The following is a 13,994-nucleotide window of genomic DNA, read 5'->3' on the forward strand; positions in this document are numbered from 1 at the left end:
TGTCAAAAAGCGTTTATTAGTAACGTTTTTGTTATAACCTTGTTATACTTAGTGCATAAATGTTTATTAGTAAGGCAGTTCATGACTAAGCATTATTAATTGTTATGGTGAGCGTGAAGGGTATGCATGGTGCTTAAAGCCCGATTATAAATTCATTCCGTTCCCCACGCTTATTGAATTATTAATAAGGTAAGGTGGCGTAATTATCAAAGCGATAGTTCGATTTAAAGCATCCTTTTTAAAGCATGTTCGTTTTAAAGCATCCTGAATAGCTACAATACTAAGTTAATACAAATTAAAAATCAAAGTTTAGGTAGAATTATTGGTACCTTAGAGTATGTATTAGCAAGCTAAATACATACTCTAAGATTGGTACTATCAAATTAAATTAATAGATGAAGTAGGTATCAATATGTATCAATATCCATAACATACTATATATATACTATAGTAGAGCCATTTTAATAGGCAACATTTGACAGTTCAACAAAATTCAACAACGTAACCTAGTAACGACGACATAGAATAACATGATATTTCGTTTTGTTAGAACTGCACATTTGCTTAACTTTTTTTCAATTACGATTACATATTTATAACAATAATGACCGATACAAGTAATTTTAGGATTTGATTTTACTGATAAACCATTCTAAACATAATAAACAATTTCTGATTTAAAGAACTGACGTTGCTACAATTTTGTGTCAATAAACCTTTTTTCTTTTTAAATACCAGAGACGTTACTCTAAAAATCGAAATCTGACATCTAGAATCGAATGCATTGATTACTTGGGAATAAAAATCATCATAAATTATTGACATGTGTTTCAAGTTCGATTGACAAATGTTTCAAGTCCGTATCGATTAATTCACTTTAATCGATGTTTTTAAGCAGGTTACCACCCTATGAAGATAAAATTGATAGACGTCAAATGTTGCCTATTAAATTGGCTCGACAATACCTATATAATATTACTAGCGGCCCGCCCCGGCTTCGCCCGTGGTACATATGAAAAATAGATGTTGGCCGATTCTCAGACTTACCCGATAGGCACAGAAAATTTCATGAGAATCGGTCCACCCGTTTCGGAGGAGTATGCAGACTAACATTGTGACACGAGAATTTTATATATAAGATTAATGCGAAAGTAACTCACGGGAACGGGAACTATGCGGGTTTTTCTTTGACTGCGCGGACGGCGCCGCGGGCGGAAAGCTAGTTTAATATATGCGTAGAACTTGTTGGGAATTACCATAGACACAATTTATATGTAGTCTAGGAATATTTAAAAAAGTTAAGCAAGCTTGTTGTTAAAAAATCAAGTTCTAATATGGTTAAGGTTAACGTTAGTATTTTATGTAAGCATAATTATTATGTGTGCATATATTGTTGTAGCAAATTTCATTATTATTCAACATTTAATTCATTATTTGTCTGTTTTTGATGGCGGGCAAAGTTATCTAAACTTTTTGCCAACGTGGGCAATACGTCCATTTTTGACGTAAATATGACCTCTAGTCAGATTATATTAAAGTCCATTTCAAAAATGTTGGTAAAGATGTCGTTTAATTTAAAAATCAAAGCAGTTTCATGGAAAGTTCCTGACTTAAGTGGCTGGGCAAATTTACCCAGGTATTTTTCTCTTTTTCATACAAATACAGTAAAATGAGCATGACTTTCGATTTCTTTTACTGGAAAGATTTCGTAGTAGGATTATATTGTAGGCAATAAAAGGATAAAAAAAGCAAAACGGAATATTAGTCAGTGACTATTTAATAAAAATAATTATATTTTTACATTTAAGTTGTGCTTAAAATTCAGCGATTTAACTTTATTTACCATGGTTCTTTTCGAGATACCAAATTTAGCTTATTTTTCTGAAATTAACCGAACAAAGTAATATTATTAGTATCAACTTATGTGGTAATATTAAATGGGCCAACCCTAAGCTTTTTTGATGGTGGGCAATGTTGTCAAATGGAGATCGCTAAAGTATTGGGTAATTTTGCCCACCATTTTAACTTTTGTTCAAAACAACCTTCAGTGGTAATATTAGCAAACGTTATTTTATAAAATATTATGAGTAAAAATAACCTGTGTTTTCGCCATATTGCACAAACTCTAACTTGAAATTGAATTTTCAGTTTTCACCATTTTTTGCCCGCGAAATCACACATGATAATCGACGAGTTACAGCAAGTTGCTGATTTAAGTTAGCGACACACACAATAGGCAGTGTTGTCAAATATATAACCTATGTTACACCAAATACTTTGAATGTTGCCAGAGTATGGAGGTATTTTTGCAATTTTAAAATTTTCTTATGAATTGATCTTCGGGTAAAGATACCCGTTGTGGGCAATGTTGGCATATTTCACGGTACCTTCTGTTTTATTTTCATTCACTTACTGAACCATCAACATTTATTATATCGAAATTATATGGAAGAATACCTGGTATATTTTTTATGCATCGTTTAAAATAATATAGAACATAGCAACTAGCAAGTCCGTGCCTAGCTATCAATTCGATCTACAGGTTATAATTACCGTTCGTACTTCAATGATATATCACACCTATTTTTCATTGTGAGTGGACATATTGACGGTTGACTTCCATTTGCGCTCAAATATGGCTCAAAAGACCCACATCAAGGTAAAACCTTCGGAAAAAAAGGTAAATAAAAGGGAACATGCGAACAGTAGATTTGTGGATTTTTGCAATCGCACAGATTTGCACGGATTCAAATATATTGTTATGGAAGATTTGAGCAGGATGGAAAGGTGCGTATAAATTATTAAATATTCATTTGAATGCAAAATAATAGCAAATATAAAATATCCATTACATCAGCCCACTTATTCTTATAATACGACATTGGTACTCGTACCTAATACTTGCATAGTTGCTGTTACTTCTAAATTCTATATTATCATCTTTCTGTATCTTGAAATCTAAAAAATATTCGACTCATGGCGACTCACTATAATAGTTAACGACCATTAGTTTTTATTTCATATTGACCTTTCATTTTGATATAACATGAGCATTTTTAATGGCTACAAAAATAATTCATATTTTCATGCACGCTCATATTTTAAATTCGGCTATGGCTTGGTTATTAGATATCTTCATTAAGGTGCAGAACTCAATTTCGCAGTTACTGGTTTACTTGTAAAGGAATTAATAAGTGATCTATATGATTAAAAACAAGACTGGAACACTTAACTATATTTTTAGTGACGCTACTCAACAATAGATGGCGCTAGGTATTGAGATTTGTATGTGTGTTTGTATGAATAGAGCATTGTGGTAAAATGCACTTATATAAAAAAAAAATATTTTGAACATGATTTCCAAGCAAAGCAATTATGAATTGTTTTTCATTGCCAAGAAAAAGTTATATTTTATAATATTTTTCAGGATTTGTTGGGCATTAGCAGTTTGTATCAGTATTGGATTTGCTATTTATTTTGTCGTAACAGCTTATAAGTGGTATGATCGAAACCCTATAGTTACGGTAAGTAGTTCTTTGGCATATTATGTACCTAGTTAGATATACATATTATGTAAATTTATTGACATTATTTTAAAAGAGCAACTATGGAGTTTCTTGCCGATTCTTCTCCATAGATACTGCTTTCCGAATCGGTGGTAAATGTTAAAAATACTATGTAATGACGATTCGAAAGTGCTACTAAATAGTAGTCTAATTGAATAAATGAATGTTTGAGTTTGAGTTTGAGTTTGAGTTTTTATATCAAAATCTAACAATATCAAACCAAAACAAGTTTGTTTCTGTGGTAATGAGCACACTAGAGATTTCACTAACCACAACGGATATCTATTACCAAATCACGGAAGATGTCCAATAGTCTTGTTTATGAAATCTTTTAAAACAAATCTAGTGAAATGAAGAGTGAATGAAGTTTAAGTTAGAACCAATTACTTAATACCTATCTAATGTCGAATGCTAAAAAACCCATAGTTTTATAAATTACGAACAATTTGCTTACAACTTGCTTTGAAGTGCAACATTAAGCTACTCCTAGTACCTACTTCAACAATTCACGTATAAATTATGACCTTTTACATTTCATATATAAATGCTCATTCGGCACCGCAAACGCAAACGCTAATCCACTCGAAACATTGCGAGCCTCCATATATTTTAGAAGTACCATTATATTACAAGCGCATACAACAATAATCTTTTGGAAAGTGCTCTTCCAACAGACGCAGTATTTACGTTAATATTGCACTTATATAGGCTTTGAAACTCTAATTGCTAACCAAAATATTTGTTGGCCTCACATGGGCTTACGTCAAACGTTTCCACGAATGATTGAAGTTCAAAGGTTATTTATCGAAATATGCATTGAATCACGAATGTTCTATCCGTCGCCCACTAACGAATGGTCTGTAGTAATTGACTTCGGAAATAGAGGTCTCTATGTCTTGTTATAGGTTTATAATATGACTGACCGGTTGGCTTTTTGGTTTTGGTAGTTGGTAGTGACCCTGCCTTCCAAGTCACAGGTCGTGGGTACGATTCCCACCCGAGGCAAATATTTGTGTGATGAACATAGATGCTTGCTCTGTGTCTGGGTGTTAATTATCTATATAAGTATTTATTTAAAATTATATATGTATGTTTATCAGCCATCTGGTTTCCATAACACAAGCGAAAGCTTAGTATGGCATCAGATCGTGCCGTGTGTGAAAAATTGTCCTGAATATTTATTTATTTATATAGCAATGACTTATTACTGATTATCTTACTGATTATCGACAGAAATATCTGAATAAAGGTTCGAATGTACCCAACATTTTATGATAAAAAATTAGGTTTTTTTTTCTATGTACAAAATACAAATAACTAAATAAACCTACTATTTGAAGCGCATAATGAATGCCTTTTTTACTCTTGTCAATTAGCTGGTACTTATTCCTACCCAATTCTTGCTACTTACCACCTACGCATTTCTCGAAACTAAACTCGAACTCGGTATAGCGCAATTTGTTCCTACGATTAATTTTCTCCTTTCAGAACGACATTCTTACTAGAATCTTACTATTTATGCAAACGCTAAATAACATATTTAATTACTTTCTAGTATCGTAATCATTTCATCTATAGTTATCAATATTATAGGTTATAGAAAGCACGCAGGGTCCAATTTGGGACGTCCCATTCCCGGCTGTGACTATATGCAGTTTGAATTTTATATCTCTATCTGCAGCAAAGACATGGTCTGATAATTTGTAAGTATATTAGTAGTATGTACCTATATTTATAGAAAAGCTCATAATTTAGCTCAGTCTAAGTGAAAAGCTTTATACATTTTTATACATGTCGTAATAACTTTGGTTTATTACACTATTTTGTATTTCAAAAACTAGATTTGGTCGATTGTCGCCCTAAAAAGAAAAAGACGCCACTTCCCATACTAAATCTTTTATTGTCGTTTTACTATCTCTTACTATCAAACAAGACCATTAAAATTAATATTTTGAAAGTAAGCTACTTAGACAATAACGCAAATAATACACATCCACCATGGTTTCAGTTAGCATAAAAAAAATAAACAACATTAAGCATTATGTATGTTTATCTGTCTGTATTTTATTTTTATAGCCTTGAAAATATGCTTAATAAATGAGAATTTTTTAAAGAATATAAAAAATTCGAACACGTGGCGGGATAAACCCTCGTGTTCCGCCTTACCGGAGTGAATCATCATTCGCCTCGTGTTCGAACTTTTTATATTCTTCAAAAAATTTTCTGTATTGTTTTTTAGAACGTTTCCAAGCAACACATCAAGGAAATTCGTATTTGAGACGCTCAAACTGGCTCCCCTACTGTTTATGCCTTCAACAGCTACTGAAGAACAAGTGGAGGAACTACAAGTGCTGCAAGAAATTTTGGACTTCAACAGTATATCTGTGAAAACGTTTTTTACCGAAGTACGTATCTTATTTATCATCTTTATCGTGCTATAGGAAATTAATAGGGACCCAATATTTGTTTGTATGTAAGGATGTATGATGATTCTGCAGTTACAGGTATTGCCTTTTGGAGAGGTTTGGTTAATATTATCAATATGAATGTCTGTATGCATGTAAAAATGTATGATCGTTGAACAGTTAAAACTATCAGTGGGCTTTGGTTTATATTAATACTAGGTTTCTGCCCGCGGCTTCGCCCGCGCAGTCAAAGAAAAATCATATTAATATACATAACATGCAGATCGCCGATAGATGGATAATCCTAGACTCCTAGAGATTATCAAGTACGGTTCAATAGATTGAATATGAATATTGCATTACATGTACTTTAGCCCTCAGGTTATATCGATACAGGATTAAGAAATCTGGATATGGCCTCAACAATGGAATAGAGGCCCCAAATTGTTTCCAATGAATAACTTATGGTGAAACTATTTTTAATTATTTATTATTTACAAAACATTTAAGTATAAAACAAGAATGAACTGAAATAAAAATTTCGCGTGAACCGTTTACATAAAAGTAATAAAAGCTTTTTCAGCGAGAAACCGTCGTGATATCGTTGAAATCTAGTTCCTGTTAAATACAAACATGATCGTACGTATCGTACGTATCGTACTATTGGTAAAAATAACGTGAAAAACCACGTCAAAGGGAAATTGTATGCTAGTGTTTACTAGGCGGAGTTTTAATTATTCTTCCGAAGTATATAATATTGTCGGGCCCTCTTTTTTTGAGGCCCTAAGTTTGTAACCATTTAATTTCCAATCAATAAATTGTAAATCAAGCCATGGTTTAGAAAATTCTTGCAATAATCAAAGTTGGTTAATTAGACTTACGACTTGTTGCTTAGAATATTACAATCAAATTGGCTTGGCTGCATTTCCGATTTTTATATAAATGTTTTGTCTTTACTCGGTAGGTCCCGGAATATTTCGTATATTTTTTTAGCTTATAAGGATTATATATAAGGATGCCCTGAAAGAAAACAGTAACAGTTTTATTTCCACCATGTAACGTTTGGTTCATCTAGTTATTCAATAAAATATAAAAATAGATGAAATTCAATAGGATTGTTGCTAATATAGTAGGTAATTGAATCGTATGCGGATTTACACTAATCTCTGTAGATGGGCATCATAGCTTGATATTGCTAATTGTGTAAGTGCGGATAATCTTATAAAGGATAGGTACGGGACCGGATCCCGTTTTTTAAAAAATTAAAATGCTGTTTGTATTGAAATTTGATTTTTTTGTTCATGTCTCTGTTTCTATTGCAGTATGAGTGTTGTTTTGTTTATTAAGTCTATATGAGAGATACAGAGGCATTGTAGTTTGTTAAGTTATGACGTCGTTGGTTGGTATCTTAAGAAGACTATCGTCTGAGATTGTACTTACGTTGAAAAATGCTTTATTCGTCTCATTACGTCATGATTCTTTATTGATTTGGTTTAGTATTTTTTCCTGTAACCTTTAGTAACTTATCGTTGGGCTGATTGGGACGAAAAGGATTGTCGTTTAGTCGTTTTGATGGTATAGATTGAATTTATTATGTTATGTTTATGTTTACCATTCAAATACTAAGCAATGTCTTTTGTTGTGTAGGTGTTTCTCGTATATTATTTATTAAAAAAATACATTTCCTTTTTCTTAAATTTCACGATCCCTTTCAAAGTTCTTATTTAACAAAAAGCTTGCCAATCCTTATGAAAATAATATGAATTCATAGCCCGATTGAAATCTTTATACCTTTATTATAGAAGAAAATATATAAAAGCTTACAACTCGCCGTTCGTCTGTAAGAACTCTTTAACTTTCAGTTATCCCCTACAATATCGTGTGACAATTTAATAGAGCGATGTATGTGGAAGAACACAATGTACAGATGCGAACAGTTGTTTCAACACATCTTCTCCACTGTTGGTCTCTGTTGCGCCTTCAATTATTACGCAGTTGATATTAGTTTGACTACGGAGTATGTATTTTGTGTGTTTGTTTGGTTGTTGCTTGAAAAATATCGCATATTATGCCATTAATCACTTTTTATTTGTGTTTGTATGTTTGATTGATCACCTAAACAGCTTTTCATATATAAGCATATACAAAATTATACTTACACTTTTTTTGAAAGTACATTTTATTAATTTTAGAAAAATAATCCTATGATTACAAGTATAATAATTAATACATTCAACTATTACGCAGTCGATACTAGTTTGACCACTGAATAATATCTATATTTTGTGTGTTTGTTCGCTTATTGCTTGAAAAAGTTTTCGCATAAATAACATTTTTATAATTTGAAAATAATATTTTAACAATTTGCTTCCGTTTTATACTTCAAAAATAATTCGAGTAAATATTATCATTACTTACTTAATTACCTACATATTACTGCGCAATTAATCCGTTTATGAATTTCATCATTCTTATGTATACTATCCACTATTAACTTGAGCGTGGGAAGTAAAAGAAAAAAAAATATAACAGTTAAAACGTGATTAAATTCCAATTAGTCTAATAACAATATGGGCGTTGTTTTGCCTTTACATTGTCAATAGACAACTAAAAGGATTTAAAAATAAAAAATGTCCTCTATCGTAAGTAAAGCTTTGTGATTTAATTAATTAGTAAGATTGTTTTTATTTTCTGTTTATTTCGATAAAATAAACTTTAAAGATAAATGTTTATTTTGTATTAGAGGAAAAAGCCCAGTTTGTTATGAGTTCTGTATACAATAATAATAATTTAAAAATAGTACCTATTATTATAAGCCAAAAATTATCAACGCAAATCTTGCATAATTTATTGCATTCTTGATAAAATGGACGTAATATGTAGAAGTGCATTCCACTTTCATTATGACTTTGCCCTAACTACTTTAAACATATTTGTGTAAATAAACATTTAATAAAACAATTTGAAATCTCTAGGCTTTCTTATTATAAATGCGAAAGTAACTCTGTCTGTCTGTCTGTTTCTCAATCACGCCTTAACTACTAAACTAATTTGCATGAAATTTTGTATAGAGATATTTTGATACCCGGGAAAGGACATAGGATAGGTTTTATGCCGGAAATCCCACGGGAACGGGAACTATGCGGGTTTTTCTTTCTTCTGTGCGGGCGATGCTGCGGGTGGAAAGATATGTCCGCGCTGAAAACATAGTGCAAGTCGGTAAAGAGAAGAAAGTGGCTTCGTTTAATAATAATTATATATAGTGAAACACACTGTATCAATGAATAAAGAAATATAATTAAATTATGTAAAACTGAATCCGATAAAGATATCATATTATCTTCTAAAATAATATCATAATAATATTAGCTATTAGACTAGAGTAGATAATTTTTGAAACAAAAAAAAATCGCAGTCGGATGAAACCCATTAGAAAAGGAGGGGAATATGATAAAAATGTAAGGAAAAATAAATTACGGTCAATCCGAGTTCGGGAAGCGGGAGGGGGGAGCTTTTAAGAGAAACAAGTCAATAACTGCGTTAAAAACAACCGACTTCAAACTTGCACTTGCAACATTTACAAATACAGACAAAAATGCTCATAAAATAAAAACTACTGGGCCTATCCGAATAAAATTTTTATGGGACCAATTCGACACCATCCCGCATCGAACAAAGAAAGAATCACGTAAATCGGTTCAGAAACCACGGAGTAATCGGTGTACATACATAAAAAAAAAAAAAAAAAAAAAACATACCGGCCGAATTGATAACCTCCTCCTTTTTTTTTGAAGTCGGTTAAAAAATGGTTTCTCTCGATTTCCGACAAAACTACAAGTCCTATAGAAAAAAGTTCAATGGCAAAGTTGTAGGTAATTAAAAGTTCTACAACTTTTGTATTCACAATTTTTTCATATAACCTAAAAATTTAGGTGAAAAATTCAAAAAACCACGTTTTTGGTCTTTTATTTCTATCTACTTCAAAATTTATTTTTTTTCTACGAAATTTGGTGAAAACTACAACTACAGTCTGAAAATTAGCTTTTACTAAATCAGGCACACTTTTCGAACTACCTGAAATGTTTTTATCGACATCATTTTGCTTTTGAATATGCTGTAAAATATTAAACTTAGAACAGATAATTATTTTTCTTTTGAAATATTACCGAAAAGCCGATACAAGAGAAGATATAGAGTTCAAGAATTGTGCCTGATTTAGTAAAAGCTAATTTTCAGACTGTTTGTATGCATTTCCTGAGAACATTTACTATGGTGGTGTTTATTTTTTTTACACCATATGAAAGTAGAGATTTCAATGAATAAAAGGCACCCCAAGTTTTTGAAAAAAGCTGATATTTTGACGGGTGACTTTTCGATTGAAAATTAGGTTGTTTTTTTGGTATTAATTCAAAATAAGGCGAAAAAATAAATATTTTCAATCAAATAAATTACAGTGTATTTGGGACATAATAAAGTAAGTTTTCACCAAATTTCGTAGAAAAAAAATAAATTTTGAAGTAGATAGAAATAAAAGACCAAAAACGTGGTTTTTTGAATTTTTCACCTAAATTTTTAGGTTATATGAAAAAATTGTGAATACAAAAGTTGTAGAACTTTTAATTACCTACAACTTTGCCATTGAACTTTTTTCTATAGGACTTGTAGTTTTGTCGGAAATTGAGAGAAACCATTTTTTTCTCTTAAAAGCTCCCCCCTCCCGCTTCCCGAACTCGGATTGACCGTAATTTATTTTTCCTTACATTTTTATCATATTCCCCTCCTTCTCTAATGGGTTTCATCCGACTGCGATTTTTTTTATCTTTTCATTATTTTCAAAGGCTTCTACCCCAGTGTATATCTGCGTCACATGGTTATTAATATAATATATCAGTTAGCGGAAATACAGCCCAATAAAGTCATTCAAATAGCAGTGAAAAGATCCTGAAATCAAAATTCTCGACACTTCCTTTTTACAATTTCATCCTTATTCCCTTTTGAATATCGCAACTGATTTTAGTTTGTTATGCTTGTATTGCTAGAGCTTGTTTTAAATGCTTTCGTCTACTTTATTGCGTTGTGAAAATTTTCTCTGTACCTATGTCCCTTTGTATGCTTAAATCTTTAAAACTACGCAACGGATTTTGATGAGGTTTTTTTTAATAGATAGAGTGATTCAAGAGGAAGGTTTTAGTATACAAATTTATTAGGTTTTAGACAAAGCGGGCGAAGCCGCGGTCGGTAAGCTAGTAAACAATATAAAAGAAATAATAACAATCGCTCCTTACCGATTTCGGCTACAGCGACTGCTGTGTCTTCTTTACGGTCACAGAGGGACAATGCCTTGTCGTGCGCTCGGAGCTAATGTAGTCAATTTTAGCGAGGAATTTAGGGTCACATTTAGGGCAAGTCAAAACACCATAAAATAAATAATATGTGCCATAATCATAGTAAATCTAGTTATAGTAATAGGTACCTACTTATTACTACGTATAGATAAAGGTACCTACTTATTACTATAACTGACTGTCGACATTTGGTGAATGTCTGAAAAAGAAATATTCATGATTATTGTGATCAATAGTCAATACTTTTTTAAACATATTATGTAATATAGCGCTAATATGGTATATTTTACTTTCATAAAAGTTTTATAAAAATGTAGATTGCATGATAACCTGTGATACTAACACTTGTAGTATATTCCATTTTAGAAAAATAAAACAAGTTATTTTAATTTTCTCGAACATTTATTTTTTTATATTTTCTCTACAGCCAGTAGGTATGCACGCTAAAATGTGTGGGTTCCTTTTTTTGAAAAAAAAAACAGCTTATAAAAAATAAAAATATATATTTTTATTGTATAGTAACACAGAGTTATTACACATGCCTGCGCCTCGTCGAGTTGCGTCTTGTGGGTATCAAACGGCCCTCACTGTTATTTTGAAAACGGACCCCAATGATTATTTCAGTACTTTAACCGCTTCACAGGGGACTTTGGTAAGTTAATATTATATTTAGGGCTGGTTTTTCAATCCTTGGTTAAAACTTATTCGTCGAATGATGTATAAAAGTACCATTTTAAAAACGTATTCTATGTAATTGCCTGTATTTGACAGTTTAGGTGACATTTTAATATTATCGTGTAAACTTTATTGGACAGATAAGTTTTATCCAAGCATTGAAAAATTGGCCCTTATTATAATTATAATATTATACTCGTAAGAAGTGCAGTAGATAGAGACTCCTTACTGACTACGAATAATCGTCTGAAATAGACGTAAATGGCCAATGATTGAATATTGTATTTATTATAATAGCAGTTGTTGTTGTAGCTGCTGACCACTTATTCGCTTGCGTGGTCAAAGAAAATTAACAGTCATTGTCATACATTTGTAACATTTTAAATTTTTATCGGAATTTATAAATTTCGGAATGATTCAATTCAATTCGATTCCTTCCCATTTATAATATTAGGTAGGATTGGTTTAGAAACTAATCGATGAATAATTTGTTAACAGAGTTGCAAACCTTTAGACTTTTATTTAAAACCACATAATGGGTCTTAAATGCAGCACTTTATACCTCCGGTAGAGCGTTACAACGTAGAATGCCTAATTTGTTACTGCACGGTAATAGTATGCTAATTGCCACGCAGTAGTTGGATGTCTAAAAAATAAATTCCTGAAAATAACGAGTTTTTCCCGGATTTCAAATCTATTTATTAAGTATATTATTTATCCCTAGGTTTCAATCAATGTACAGCCGTTTATAAGATTCGCGTAAGATCATACGTACGAACTTAGCGTACGAAAATACTAAATTGGTACAGGACAATAAAATAATCAATTTGTTTGGTTCATTTTGAACGTTTTCAATTGAATGGGCCTCAATAAAGGCTTTGGAAATGAATAAATTGAGTTTAAATTTTAAGAAATAAATATTTATTAATAGGAATGGTTCTGTTAAGTAATACCTACAATGAATGAATGAATTTATATCCAAATAAATAATTCTTACCAGGTTTTCATAGAGAACGCCTACAACCACCCCGACTTGGACTCATCACTGCGGGTGATCAATCCTGCTGAGGAGGTGATGATAGCTCTATCACCAGAGTCCACTTACAGTACACCCGGGATACGGACATTCCACCCGGATAAGCGGAAATGCTATTATAAAGATGAGGTAGGTAAAAACAAAAAGAATAAAAAAGCAATAACAAAACACCTGCACCCACACCATGATGCATTAAAATTACGTATAAAAATGACGGAGGTGCAAAAGAAAAAAAAAGATCTAAAAAACCTATAACAATACACCACCAGCCCCCGTACCATTAGTATAACAGTATTATTTCCAATTTCATTATTTTCTATAGATAATCTTCTTCTTTTATATATAAAAATGAATCGCAAAATGTGTTGGTAAGCGCATAACTCGAGAACGGCTGAACCGATTTCGATAATTCTTTTTTTATTATATTCCTTGAAGTACGAGGATGGTTCTTATGTAGAGAAAACGTAAACATGTACCACGGGCGAAGCCGGGGCGGATCGCTAGTACTATATATTATTCGGTAACAGTGCTTTCCCTCTGGATATAACACTGTGATAATACTGCTATAGGGCAACTTCCTGCACATAATGCTATTTAAAACTCCTTACTTACTAGTGAAAACCTTACCTTACCAACCTATATTAGGTACCAAAACACTACCTGTACTTAAAGCTTTTAAAAAATCAGACGCAAACTCTATATAGCTTATATTATTAATATACGTTGTAGCCTTAATACCTTAATCAGCCGTTTCATTTCATATATTGCAATATCTCACAATATTTCGCACACAAAGTACACACGTGCACCTGTTGAAGTGAACCGTGAAGCGGTAACTTCGCTGTAATATCAATTATCTGAACGAGATTTCGCGCTCTGTGACTTCGGGATTTCGCTTCTATGTGATATGCTATAGTAGTCTGAGTGATAAGTTGAAAATGGCGTAAAATAGAGATAAGTCTCTTAA

At 31.9% G+C, this 13,994-nt stretch overlaps 1 protein-coding gene across 1 annotated transcript in view; it reads left to right on the forward strand.

Moving 5' to 3' along the window:
• Positions 1-2,635: 2,635 nt before the first annotated feature.
• LOC149491042 (sodium channel protein Nach-like) overlaps positions 2,636-13,994 on the forward strand; it is a 29,085-nt gene continuing 17,726 nt past the window's right edge. Inside the window, exons 1-6 of the mRNA XM_089698760.1 lie at positions 2,636-2,787; positions 3,428-3,524; positions 5,160-5,269; positions 5,806-5,971; positions 11,960-11,968; positions 12,992-13,156. Of these exons, the coding sequence (XP_089554886.1) occupies positions 2,636-2,787; positions 3,428-3,524; positions 5,160-5,269; positions 5,806-5,971; positions 11,960-11,968; positions 12,992-13,156 (699 nt within the window). The remainder of the gene's footprint in view (positions 2,788-3,427; positions 3,525-5,159; positions 5,270-5,805; positions 5,972-11,959; positions 11,969-12,991; positions 13,157-13,994) is intronic.

The sequence above is a fragment of the Colias philodice genome, chromosome 1, assembly GCF_061535455.1.
Source record: "Colias philodice isolate Cphi_HAF_F1 chromosome 1, ilColPhil1 Martin Lab GWU primary, whole genome shotgun sequence".
NCBI classification, from domain to species: Eukaryota; Metazoa; Arthropoda; class Insecta; order Lepidoptera; family Pieridae; genus Colias; species Colias philodice.